At 33.8% G+C, this 12538-nt stretch overlaps 1 protein-coding gene across 3 annotated transcripts in view; it reads left to right on the top strand.

The window, feature by feature from the left end:
• Positions 1–12538, top strand: part of PSMD14 (proteasome 26S subunit, non-ATPase 14) — a 102764-nt gene that overhangs the window by 61504 nt on the left and 28722 nt on the right. For all 3 annotated transcript variants that reach the window (XM_072811395.1, XM_072811397.1, XM_072811396.1), the window contains exons 6-7: positions 1403–1473; positions 2454–2604. In XM_072811395.1, the coding sequence (XP_072667496.1) occupies positions 1403–1473; positions 2454–2604 (222 nt within the window). The remainder of the gene's footprint in view (positions 1–1402; positions 1474–2453; positions 2605–12538) is intronic.

Raw genomic sequence — 12538 nt, 5'->3', positions numbered from 1 at the left:
CATGTTCATTCCATGTAGTAGATTAGAAAGATTTTCTTCTGGCCCAAAAGGTAGCAAACTATCTATAAAGACATATGTTTGTCTCATATTCTTGTGTTTTTTGTTATTTTTTTTTAAATACCCTTTAAAAATATTTTTAAAAAACCTTATCGGCAACAGATTGTATACCCCTGTTCTTGAGGATGCTTTCTCAGTTAGAATTCAAAATATTGTTTGTTTTGGTGGGAAGAAAGTGCTTACGTTAACAGGCTTTTTGGAATTAAATTCCTAGTATTAGAAGAAAGCCTTGTAAGAGTTATAATGGCAGTGATCTATCACTGGAGAGGTGACATGAATGCCTTTAATTCTTCCATGGTCTAAAAATTTTTGGTTGAACTAGCAAGATAATGCAACATTTAAAACAGTTGGTTATAGAGTGTCGCCAATGGGGAATTGGAGGAGGAGCACAGGAAGTGGGAGAGAGAGAATCTTTTTTCTTTTTCTTTTCTTTTCTTTTTTTTTTTTTTAAGATTTTATTTATTCATGAGAGATACAGAGAGATGCAGAGAGAGAGGCAGAGACACAAGCAGAGGGAGAAGCAGACTCCATGCAGGGAGCCTGACCTGGGACTCAATCCCAGGTCTCCAGGATCACGCCCTGGGCTGAAGGCGGTGCTAAACTGCTGAGCCACCCGGGCTGCCTGGGAGAGAGAATCTTAATGAGCTCCATGCCCAGTGTGAAGTGCAATGTGGGGCTCAATCTTACAACCCTGAGATCATGGCCAGAACCAAAATCAAGAATAGTCCTTTTAGTTAGAACTTATTCCCCTCCCAACCTACCCACCCATGAAACAAACAAAAACTACTCTGGGAAACTCACAAATTATTTTCCTTCTTCAAAGTATTTATATTACCAAGGGGGAAAAAAAAGATTTCGGGTTGTTGATTATTATAATAGCTGAATAGTTATAAAATTTCGGATGGGATGGAAGAGAGACATAGTGCTTATCAGGTATCAGTAATGGCATTTGAAAGTATGCTTACCAAGGTAGGTCTAACCAAAAATACTTGGTTCAATTATTTGGTATTTCTGGTAGTAGTAGTGGTGGTGGTGTGTATGTGTGTGAATGTGCATGTATGTAGCCATAGCCATAAACTCTTAAAGGATCCCCAAAACTGTCTTAACTTATTAGCTAATAGCAGTTTGATACTTAGCAGTCTTAGTTTTATTAAAGTATGGCTATAATTGAATGATATAAGTAGAAATCAATTATGGGTACCCAAACCTATAAAATTATTTTGGTATCCCAGAATAATATGCATAGGGGGTTTGGGGGTAACTTTCTGTTTATTTAGGATGTAATAAATGTTTGTGGGTCTTTTTTCATAGTTCTAAAAGCTAATTGTGTTTCTATCTAAACTAGGGTGTTAGTGTGGAGGCAGTTGATCCAGTGTTCCAAGCCAAAATGTTAGATATGTTGAAGCAGACAGGAAGGTAAGTAATCATATAAAGGAATAATGGGAATATTTTCATAGCTGTATTTCAAAATCTGTATATTTACGAATATCATACCTAGAAAAAAAAAAGCCATGTAGTTAATGTAAAAGTATCACTCTCAGTGCTGTGTAACCACCTATCTAGTATCTCTTTTTTCTAGAATCAGAGAAATTTGCCAATGAGAAAACTGCCTCATGTTAAAATTCTCAACCATCACATAGTAAACTTGGGCTGTAGCTTCCCTGTTTAGCATATGGAGTTCCTGTGTAGTCACTTATAATCGAAAGAGCTTGTATGTTCCATGTATTGGAACTGAATAAGATTCTGAATATTTAATTATATTAGGCATATGATTTTTAAAAAGAGAGAAAGTAGAATTCAAATGTTCTTCAAGTTCTCCCCCCACCCCTCCCAGATTAAATCTCAATAGTTGTCATTCTCTTGCTCAAATTCTTTTACTGTGGAAGAAACTTCAAAATTAATGTTAGCAAAAGGCTCAGCAGCTGAGCAGAACAGTGCAAATTGGTTTTTGACTGAGTTCCTAGTTCTACTGCTGGTTTAATTGATATTTAATCCTTTCACAACAGTGGATCCTGGTGTCCATTGTTAAAAATGTACTCTTCCTGGAAAATCCAACTCCCAGAGCTAAGGAGTTAAAGAGTAGATATTTACTTGAATGCTGAAAGGGTAAAAACTGGCTCAGAGAAAGTGTGGTAACAAGGTGAAAAACTGAAAGCCTTATCTACCACTGCTAATGTGCATCTCTTAATGATAGCACTTCTTTGTCATGCTTATTCATTTCCATGTTTTCTGGATAATATGGTGTATGATTTCAGTGTTTCTAATGGTGCTTTTTCACACCTGTGTGTTTTTCATTTCTTCTTAATTTATATCCTGTTAGTGTGTTGTTTCTTTTCATATCATAAATGTGTATTACTTGTTCTGTTCTGAACCGCTGAATGCCCTCTTTGTTTCAGGCCTGAGATGGTTGTTGGTTGGTATCACAGTCACCCTGGTTTTGGTTGTTGGCTTTCTGGTGTGGATATCAACACTCAGCAGAGCTTTGAAGCCTTGTCGGAGAGAGCTGTGGCAGTGGTTGTGGATCCCATTCAGAGTGTAAAAGGAAAGGTAGAGTAGATTATATCTTTATTAGCATCTACTGCCACATTCTGTTTATAGATACATTAAATTAAAATTTCTTTTGTTTAAAGCAGGATTCTTACACACACAAAAAAATCCCTGTCTGTATACTTAAAAAAAACAAACAAGAAACCTGTACAAGTAAAAAAATGTGTCTTGGTATTATTAGCAATATAACTACTTAGAGATTTGTTTCTACTGTAATCAGCTATTGTCTAATCATAAATGTTTATTTTTAAATTTCTTTTTATTTCATAGATTTAAGAATGTTAAAAAGCCTGTGTACATATTTTATTAATATTTTAATTAACATTGTTCTACCTTCCTTTATTTTAAAATGTGGGATTGGCACAACATTTTATATATCTAGTTAAAGACACTGTTTTGCAACATTGTGCAGGACGTATTCTGGAGTTGGATGTTCCAAATATTTTAGACAATGAAAACTTGACCCAAAGACTTAGTATCAGCCACTCGCATTTTTGGAATGAGGACACAGATGAATGATTAAATATGCTAAATGATTCTGAAAAGAGATTAACTTGCAAAGCATATTGGGTTATAGTTGTTCTTTGTTGAAATCTTTTGTTCTTGTTTAGTTCTTTTTTCCCCCCTTCGTTCGTTCTCTCTCTCTTTCTTTTTTTTATTTCTTTCTTTCTAGCCCCATATGCCATTTTCCTATTTCCTGCCTCATGACAGCAGGGAGCAGCTCTATTATCACCTTCACAGAGCTGTCTGCAAATGTGAGAGGCAATTCGATTTTGCTCAACCACAGGGAGAGTGGATTAGAAAAACTACAGAACATAGAGAAATTGGCTAGGTGGTTACTGCTTTAAAATACTGCTGAGGTGTCTTGTTTGAGCATGTACTTCCATTGTAGTGTAGAATAATTGTTAAAATAAAATCACAATACATTTATGGAATCGTTTTTATGCAGCTTTTACAAATAATTTTTAGAGCACTTAAAAATAAATATTAGCTTGCTATCTATCAGACCTGGAGTTTCCTAGTATTGCAGATTACATTTACATCTGCTCAGCAGCTCAAACAAACTAAATATGGCTGTTAAACATGGAGTTTTTATCTGTCATGATTTGAAGTTGAACACTTTCTGACATCATATTATTATGATGAATAAAAATTGAGGCCTTCTCTAAATCATGATCCTATTAGATGTGATTTACCTTTTCAGAGATGAAATCTAGCCACAAAAACAATAATAATAGAAACTGATACACTAGACAATTCAGAATGGATTACTTCTGATGCTTGCTGTTTACCTATATTTCAATTTACTTTTTTTAAACTAAGTGTATTGTTACTTAACTGTATAGATAGAGTTGAAAATCCTTGACTTTTGTTAGTTTTTTGAATTAAAGTACAGTATAATACTTCTTAGGTTTAATTCTCTGATAATTAAGGCATCTTTTTAATAACTCAGAATAACTCATGTAGGTAATAATTATTTTAGAAATATAACAGAATTGTCTGATTAAGTCCTCCTGCCGCGATATTTACAAAAAAATAATTGAAGCTTAATGTTAAATATAATTAGAGTTCTATTTTGTCATATTAGTGTAGCTGACTTTTTATGATAATTTACTTGTGATGGTGGCCACTTTGAAAAGGAAAATATAAACTTAAATACAATGAAGACATTCTCAAAACAATATAGTAAATAAATATGTATTTTATTTTTAATTAGCTTGCTTATAATATCTTAAATGGCAGTTATAGTTTATATTATATAGTTAAAAGAATGAGCTCCATTAAAAAATATACTTGTATGACATGACATATGGCAAAATGTAGGTTTTTTAAAAATATATCTAAAGTTACTTTATAAAATCATAAGTATCACTGTCTAGGTTTATATGTCATGAAAAATATTTTTGAAAAATTTAGTATAACTATCTATCACTGATGATTCACATCACTTCTTATACCTAACATGTAGATTCATATAATAATACTACCTGAAATAAGAATCCAGTTCTTTCTTAATAATGTAACTTCCTCTGTAGGATATCTGAATTTGGTTATAATTTCTGGTTCTTTTAGTGTCAAGACCTCTCAGAACTATGACCCAAATTAAATGCTAGTAAATCCATGGCCAGAGTGTTCCAGTTAAAATATTAAACCTAAGAATATAAGCTTACAAAAAAATGAAGAATAGCCCAGGATTCTCCCTCCCCTTTCCCTGCATGTGATTTATCAAAGCTGTCAAAATATTTAGTAAGACAATGATTGGATCAAGAGTTAAAATGACAATCTATATGTAAATTATTCAAGTTGAGTCTCTGTTCACTTAATACTTCTTTCCTGTAAATTTTATATTTTCATTTTTATAAATCCTAATATTATCTCTCTCTTTTGAGTGATTAGGTAAGCACTGATTCTTTGCAATCTCATTAATTCATATCTGATTTCCTTTTATAGTTTACTTTTTATGGAATTATTGCATACCAGGTATTACAGTGATAAATATTCATGTATTCTTTAGTAATTCTGCAGATACTGTTATTACTCTATTTTATCAATGAAAGGGTAAAAAAAAAAAAACTAGGGTCAAAGAGATTACTTTGTCCAAAATTATAGCATTATTGAGCAGCGGCACAAGGATACAAATCAGGTCTATAAAATTTCAGAACTCAAGCTGTTTTACTGTCTCTTTAATATTAGATAATTATGAATTATGTAATTAGAGTAACTCATGATTGGAGAATGAGTACCAGAGGCCATTGCAAGACTTTTTCTTAACTAACATGGATCAACACCACTCCCTTTTCTTTAGTGTAAGTCAGGGGAAGGGGCTACATATTTTATCTAAGTTCTTAGTAGTTCACTCTACTACTTATAGTAGTTACTATGTATTAATTGATTTTCCTCATATACTCTTTGTTGTATTAATTTTAAGAAGCAATTTAGTCAGACTCATTCATGTCAGCTTTTGTGACATCCCTAGGACTAAACATTGAGACCTACATAAATAATAAAATATACTTATATATAAAGAATCCATAGCACTCGGTATATTACTTAATCCTGTAAATATTTAAAAATGATACAGGTGGAAAATGATAATAACATGTATAATTTAAATGAAAAGTAAGCTATAGAAATTACTGGTGTGCTTCACTCTAAATGTTAAATAGTTTTTAAAATTTTGTTTTGCTTTATTTGTAAAATATACATATTCACCTATTCTAAGCTTCAGTTCTCAAGTAGTAAAGTGGCAACCTTTTGCTTAAAGTTTTGTTATCTTGTATATTCCGCCCACAACTGGACTTGATCCCGCAGCAAATTTAAGAGTTAATTTAACTTGTAAATTATACAAGTTATATTATATTTCTTATATATTTCTATATAAGATTATATTTCTTTAGAGCGAAAAGAATGATGACTTTGTGCAAAGTCATAAAACTACCATGCAACTATACTTTTGAGAACCTATTTTCTTATCATAATTCCTGTCAGTAAAATGTTCAGATGTTACCTGCTAACTGATAACAATCTTTGTATTTGCTCTCTATTTTGAAAACACTGAAAGAAAAAAAACACTAATAACCCTTCAGTCCATATAAATCTTCACAATGGCTGAATTTTCTTGAGAAATTTTCATTCATTCTGATCAGAAATACAACTTATCAGCAGATATTTCTTAAGTACATCTGATGTACCTGTGTGCTAATGATTCTGGCATATAAAATAAATAAAAAACCAATCTTTGTCTTTTGAGAAGATCAGTCATATACATTTTGTGTTTGCCAGATAACATAGATCTAGTGAGCCAGATAACATTCTGCCAATTATGTGCTGATAATCTTATATTGCATACTGATAGAGAATACAAATTACACTGATACTGCTTTGTTTCAATAACTAAGTATTAAATCGGTTGCTAGAGACAGAAATAATTCAACAAATACTTAATTCAGAAACTTGCATGTGCCAATATGCAATAAAATGCTACTTGTATAACAAACATAGTAAATGCAAATTGGAAGAGAGAAATTGGTATGATTGCACAAAGTAAATGAGCTTGGACTGAGCTTTGGTGGATGGGCAGGACATCACTCAGGAAAGAGAAATTTGTCCTTCTGGAGAAGAATGTAGAAATAATAGAGGTGGTATACTTACCTCTTTGTTCATGCTTCTTTCACAGATAGATTAGGACGTAAAATGAATAGTTTTTGATGTTATTGTTGTTTTCATTCAGCATTTTATAAAAAAGTTGGGGCTTTGAAGAGTAAATGCAAGTATAGAAGGAAGGAATTAGGGAATGAAAATGATAAGAGCTTACCTTTTGTTTTCAGAGATTTAGAAGATTTTATGTTTTTCAGTGTGGCGGGGGGGAAATACTTTACTTATCCCAGAATTTTGTATTAGAAGCTTCAGATGGTGGAAATTTAAAACTACTCAAAAATAGTTTTATTTTAGCTTTTTCTTTTATTGTTAAAAAATACATGTCAGGGACTCCTGGGTGGCTCAGTGGTTTAGCACCTGCCCCTGGCTCAGGGCGTGATCTGCTGTCTAAGGATCAAGTCCCACATCAGGCTCCCTGTCTGGAGCCTGCTTCTCCCTCTGCCTACATCTCTGCCTTTCTCTCTCTGTGTCTTTCATGAATAAATAAATAAAATATTTAAAAAAATACATGTCATAAATGGGGATAGAGTAATGAAGGGCAAAAGGCTTTGGGATCAGGCCTGCAGTTGAATCTCATTTTTATCACCTTATCTCTTCTTTATGGTATAACTTTGAGCAAGTTATCTGATCTTTAGCTTTAGTTTTCTCATCTATAAAACGGGGCTTTTAGTACCTATCTCATAGTATTATGAAGTGATATGTCATGAGTAGAATGCACATACCATATAGGAGATGTGCAATAAATGACATTTTATTCTGAAGATTAAATTAATTGCTCTTAAATTAAGATTAATAGATAGCATATTTTAAAATATAGAATATGAGTGTTTCTGAAAATTTTATTAAGAACAGGTCTGTAACTATGTTACAAACTTCAAGAAGGTAAAGGTAATGACTACAAAAGAAATGAAAACTTTCCTTTGTATTTTGTACCTCCTAATTTAAGAATACTCTTCTGAATCAGCTGATTTTTATTAAGCACTATTTTTCTGACATATTTCAGACATGCTGAAGAGAAAAATAAATACTTTAAAATTCTGACCTTTGAAGTGATTATGATTAATGTATTACAGTCAAAACCATTTTGGGTTTTGTGTTATCTCCTCTGCAAGATCAAGGCCTCTTTTAGTGGAGAAATGTTTTCATATCTGGGAAATCATGTAGTGTCTGGTAAAAAGACATTTTCTTCAGGACTCCTGGGTGGCTTAGCGGTTGAGCGTCTGCCTTTGGCCCAGGTGTGGTCCTGGAGTCCTGGGATCAAGTCTCACAACGGGCTTCCTGCAGGGAGCCTACTTCTCCCTCTGCCTATGTCTCTGCCCCTCTCTCTTTCTGTGTCTCTCATGAATAAATAAATAAAATCTTTAAAAAGTAAAAAAATTAACAGTTAAAAAAAAGACATTTTCTTTGTAAATGTTTACAAAATAAAATCAAAGAATGAATGTGTCAGCAGCCAGTTATTAACATTTCTGGCTTTTAACATATAAAAGACTGGTAAATTTTGTGAGGTTTAGTAATTTTTATAGGTAGTGGTCATAGAGACATTTATTAAATGAGTGAAATGTAAGATTGATAAGGTTACTGAGCCATTTGTTCATAGATAATTACCTTGATGAATTCGAACCTTGTGTAATCAGAGCTAGAATTCAAGTTTAATATGCTATTTGTCTTCTAAAGGTAGAGAAAAATAATCAGAATATCTGTTGTTCATAAGATTTTATTTTGATCAATATCCCGTAAGGGTCAGTTAGGGCTGGTTAGTCCTACTCTCAAATTGTATACACATATACACCTTTTCTTCATCTAGTTTTCCAGATTGCAAGAGAAAAATAGAAAATAGGACACATAAAAATTCTATTTCCACTCCTAATATAGATCTGTGAGCATACCCATCCAACTCTTGGAACAAGTTTAGTTACTATATTATCTTTTGTTTGCTTCCTGTTTTATACTCTTATTATCAGAAATTGTCAGCTAGGAATGTTAAAGCAATTTTATGTTTAAAAATCTAAGAAACATAAATCTTACATAGATTTAACAGTTCTTTTTTTTTTGTGTGTGTTTTTTTTTTTTTGATTTAACAGTTCTTAGTATAGTTCTTTTAGTTTGTAGTTTCTGTGTTAATAATACAGTCTCTGAGCTACTTTGTTATTGTTTAGTACTTGCCATGCATTTCAAGTGCTATAAATCTGTTTCATATTAGTTCAAATTAAACTTTCAATAAAGATAAAGGAAAAACTTTTAAAACACTTCCTGTTATCTATAAGAATGTTATTTATTGACTTTTGATTCTGAAATACTTTTCTCTCCCTAGTCTAATGATCTTTGGTCATTCAACAGATACTTAACACTACTGTGTGACAGGCATATACTGGAGGCCTAGTTCTCTAGTTCCCTGTTGTTAATGCCAGTTTTGTACCAGCAAATGCAAACTATGACTTTGTATAAGAAGCTTTTCCATAGCTCATATATTTTAATAAATTTAATATGTTCTTATCATTGTAACTTCCTAAAGAAGTTAGGATTGATTATGGTGCTAGATATTCTTATAGGTCATAGTTGATTCCTCAGTAATTATTCTTAGACAACTAGTAAGCTGATTAATAGATATCCATTGCCGCTTTTTACATTCCAAATACTCTATGCAGTTTTTATTCCAGATTAAACACAGGTCAGTGCATTGTGATGTTTGGGTTTTTCAGTTTAGTATGCTGTGGAAGAGTATTTTATGATTTCAAGACTGATAGTGAGGAGGATCAGTGAGGAGGAAGTATATATTTTGTAAAGCTAGTGATTAGACTTTTATAGATAACAAATGGCCGTTTTTGAAGGAAAAATAACACGAATGATAAAATTTCATATAAAATGCTTTCTTTGGAGCTTTTGATTTCAATAAATATTTATTCTGTACCATATTATATGTGCCAAGTATTCTGCTGGGGAATGGATATTTGGTGGCGAATAAGACAAAAACTTGCTGTCAAGAAACTAAATCTAATAGTCTTTTCTTGCTTTTGTGTAAAGAGAAAGTGTTACATCAAATAGCTTGGTGATGAAGAGTACTAGCTTTGGCATGCTGTGTATGTACAAATCATAGTGGTATCACTTTGCTAGTTGTGTTATCTCATTTAATTTATCCAAGTTCTCTGAGCCTCTGTTTTCTCATGCATAAATTGTGAATATTAATGCCTATCTCTTGGTTCAGAGGCTTAAACAAGATAATTTTTCTAAATATTTAATTGAGAAGCTCAATAAAAATACATAAAAGTGATATACAACCAAGTATTAATCTTTACATATTATTCTTGCAATAATGACCTTGCCTAATGAGAGATAGCAGTTTAAAGCATATATTTGCATTTTTCTTTGAAGATGATGTTAAAGTCACAAGAAATGTATGTAAGTCCCTTATCCACCTGCCTTACCACTTTGTTAATTTGGTTGAGCTCTGACTTTTAGTCTGTAAAGCTTTTTATTTCTTTCCTTTTTGTGGAACTCTCAAGAAGCATACCAACTGTATTGCTTTAGTTTGTGTACCAGAAAGGAATCTAAAGCACTTGTTCATTTTATATAGGCTGCGTGAGTAGCCACCAGATACAGTTGGTATTCTAAGTTGGTATCAGACCAGTGACCCAGAAGTGAGTCTCTTGTAGCTCATTAACAGTCTAGTTCAGTTTTAAGTTTCTTGTTTGTTGGTCTAGAAATGCCTGTTATGCAGGAGTGTCAAGATTCTAGGGGTATTGCTACATTTATTTATTTATTTATTTATTTATTTTTTAATATTTTATTTATTTATTCATGAGAAACAGAGAGAGAGAGAGAGAGGCAGAGACACAGGCACAGAGAGAAGCAGGCTCCATGCAGGGAGCCTGACGTGGGACTCCATCCCGGGTCTCCAGGATCACGCCCTGGGCTCAAGGCAGATGCTCAACCGCTGAGCCACCCAGGTGTCCCGTATTGCTACTTTTAAAAAGAGATAATAATATTTAGTATAACTGTATACTTTAAAAAAATTAGGAACTGGGATGCCTGGGTGGCTCAGCGGTTGAGCGTCTGCCTTCGACTCAGCGGGTGATCCTGGAGTTCTGGGATCGAGTCCCACATCTGGCTCCCTGCATGGAGCCTGCTTCTCCCTCTGCCTCTGTCTCTGCCTCTCTCCCCTCACCCCCTCTCTTTCTCTCTGTGTCTCTCATGAATAAATAAAATCTTGAAAAAAAAGAAAATAATAAAATAAAATCTTTTTTAAAAAATTAGGAATTTTCCTAAGGAAATAGATATCTTTAAATATTTCTCCCTAACATTCTCTTCTCTTTTCTTTTCCTTTTGTAACTTCTACCCCCCAATGAGAGTCTCGAACTCATGAGTCCAAGATTAAGTCACATGCTCCTCTGACTGAGCCAGCCAGGTGCCCTCTCCCTAATTTTCTGTCGATGTTTTTATATGTCAAATATCTGTGGATGCCAAATTTATAATTCTGAAGTAGTTTGGGGAGTAACCTTTTCTAACTTTAACACCGTATTGCAGTAGCAGGACTCTGCTTTGTTTACCAGGTCAGTTGTGCTCCAAGAAGCAGACTCCAAAATGGGGTTAACTATTCAAGAGATCTATTAGGGTAAATACTCATGATGGATAAAGAGGACAAGCAGTACAGGTGTGACCCTGTGGAAGGAGAAAGGGAGGGTAGAATTGGAAATTGGGTGGAATTGGGAAGATAGGTATAGTATCAGACTATACAGCATGTTTCTGAGAAAGTTTCAGTCAGACTGATGGGAAATCCTTGAGACAAAGTTGCCCTGGGGAGGAATCCTTTATTTGGCAGGAATGGCTAGTTTCTAGTACCCCCACTTTGCTCAGTCTTTGGCTGGGAGCAGCCCAAAGGAAACATGACCTGGGGTGACCTCCCAGAAGATCCAAAGGTGTAGCATGTGGAGGTGGTGAGTCAACTACGCTCTCTGCAGCAGGTTCTGTTGAAAAGAGGTCTGAGCTGGGCAGCTCTGTGACTGCCACAGTTAATAACATTAAGAACTACAGTGGCAGATATACATGTATTTCATGTAATCTTATCACCAACTCTGCGAGGTGTCATTCATGAGCAAATGGGGGACATTGAGAGCGTAAATAACTTATCCTTGGTTGCTGAGCTAGCCAGTGGTAGAACCAGAATTGTAACTTAGGCAGGATTCTGACTCTAGTGTCTCAAGTATTTAAGTACCTATATCAGACTGACTACATGCATACCCTAAAAAATTCTGCTGAACTTTACTTTGTGAAAGTTTTATGAATCTAAAAATGTCTAATTACCTTTTGCCATACTAGTTTCTAAAGATCCGTTTGTTTTCATTAAGCATACATGTTCAGAACTTGTGGCTTTACTGTTTGAATTTTGATGCATGTCTTCACTTGTCAAAAAAAGTACATTATGCTAGTTACACCCCATCCCCCTTTTCTCCCAGTATATTGAAGTTGTACTACAGATCTCTAGCTACAGTAAGCAGTTCTCCAAGGATGAAGAAAGAAAATGTACATACACATAGGAATTTCTTTTCCAGAGCTAAAATTGACATTTTATAAATAATTTCCGTGTTGCAAACTTGAGACTAAGAAATCACAGCAATTCAGTGATATGCATTTGGCATGAGTCAGTTTTAGTTCTTAGTGCTTTTCATTGGAAATGGCATAAAAAGTAAGATTTCTTTGAATTTTTTATGCTGTGGGCTTACAAGAGACAGAAGATGTTTTTCTCTTATAGATGCCTGGCAGTGCATGGCAGCAGAAGTAA

Source organism: Canis lupus, chromosome 34, assembly GCF_048164855.1.
Source record: "Canis lupus baileyi chromosome 34, mCanLup2.hap1, whole genome shotgun sequence".
Lineage (NCBI taxonomy): Eukaryota > Metazoa > Chordata > Mammalia > Carnivora > Canidae > Canis > Canis lupus.
This window is presented reverse-complemented; position numbering and strand designations above follow the sequence as displayed.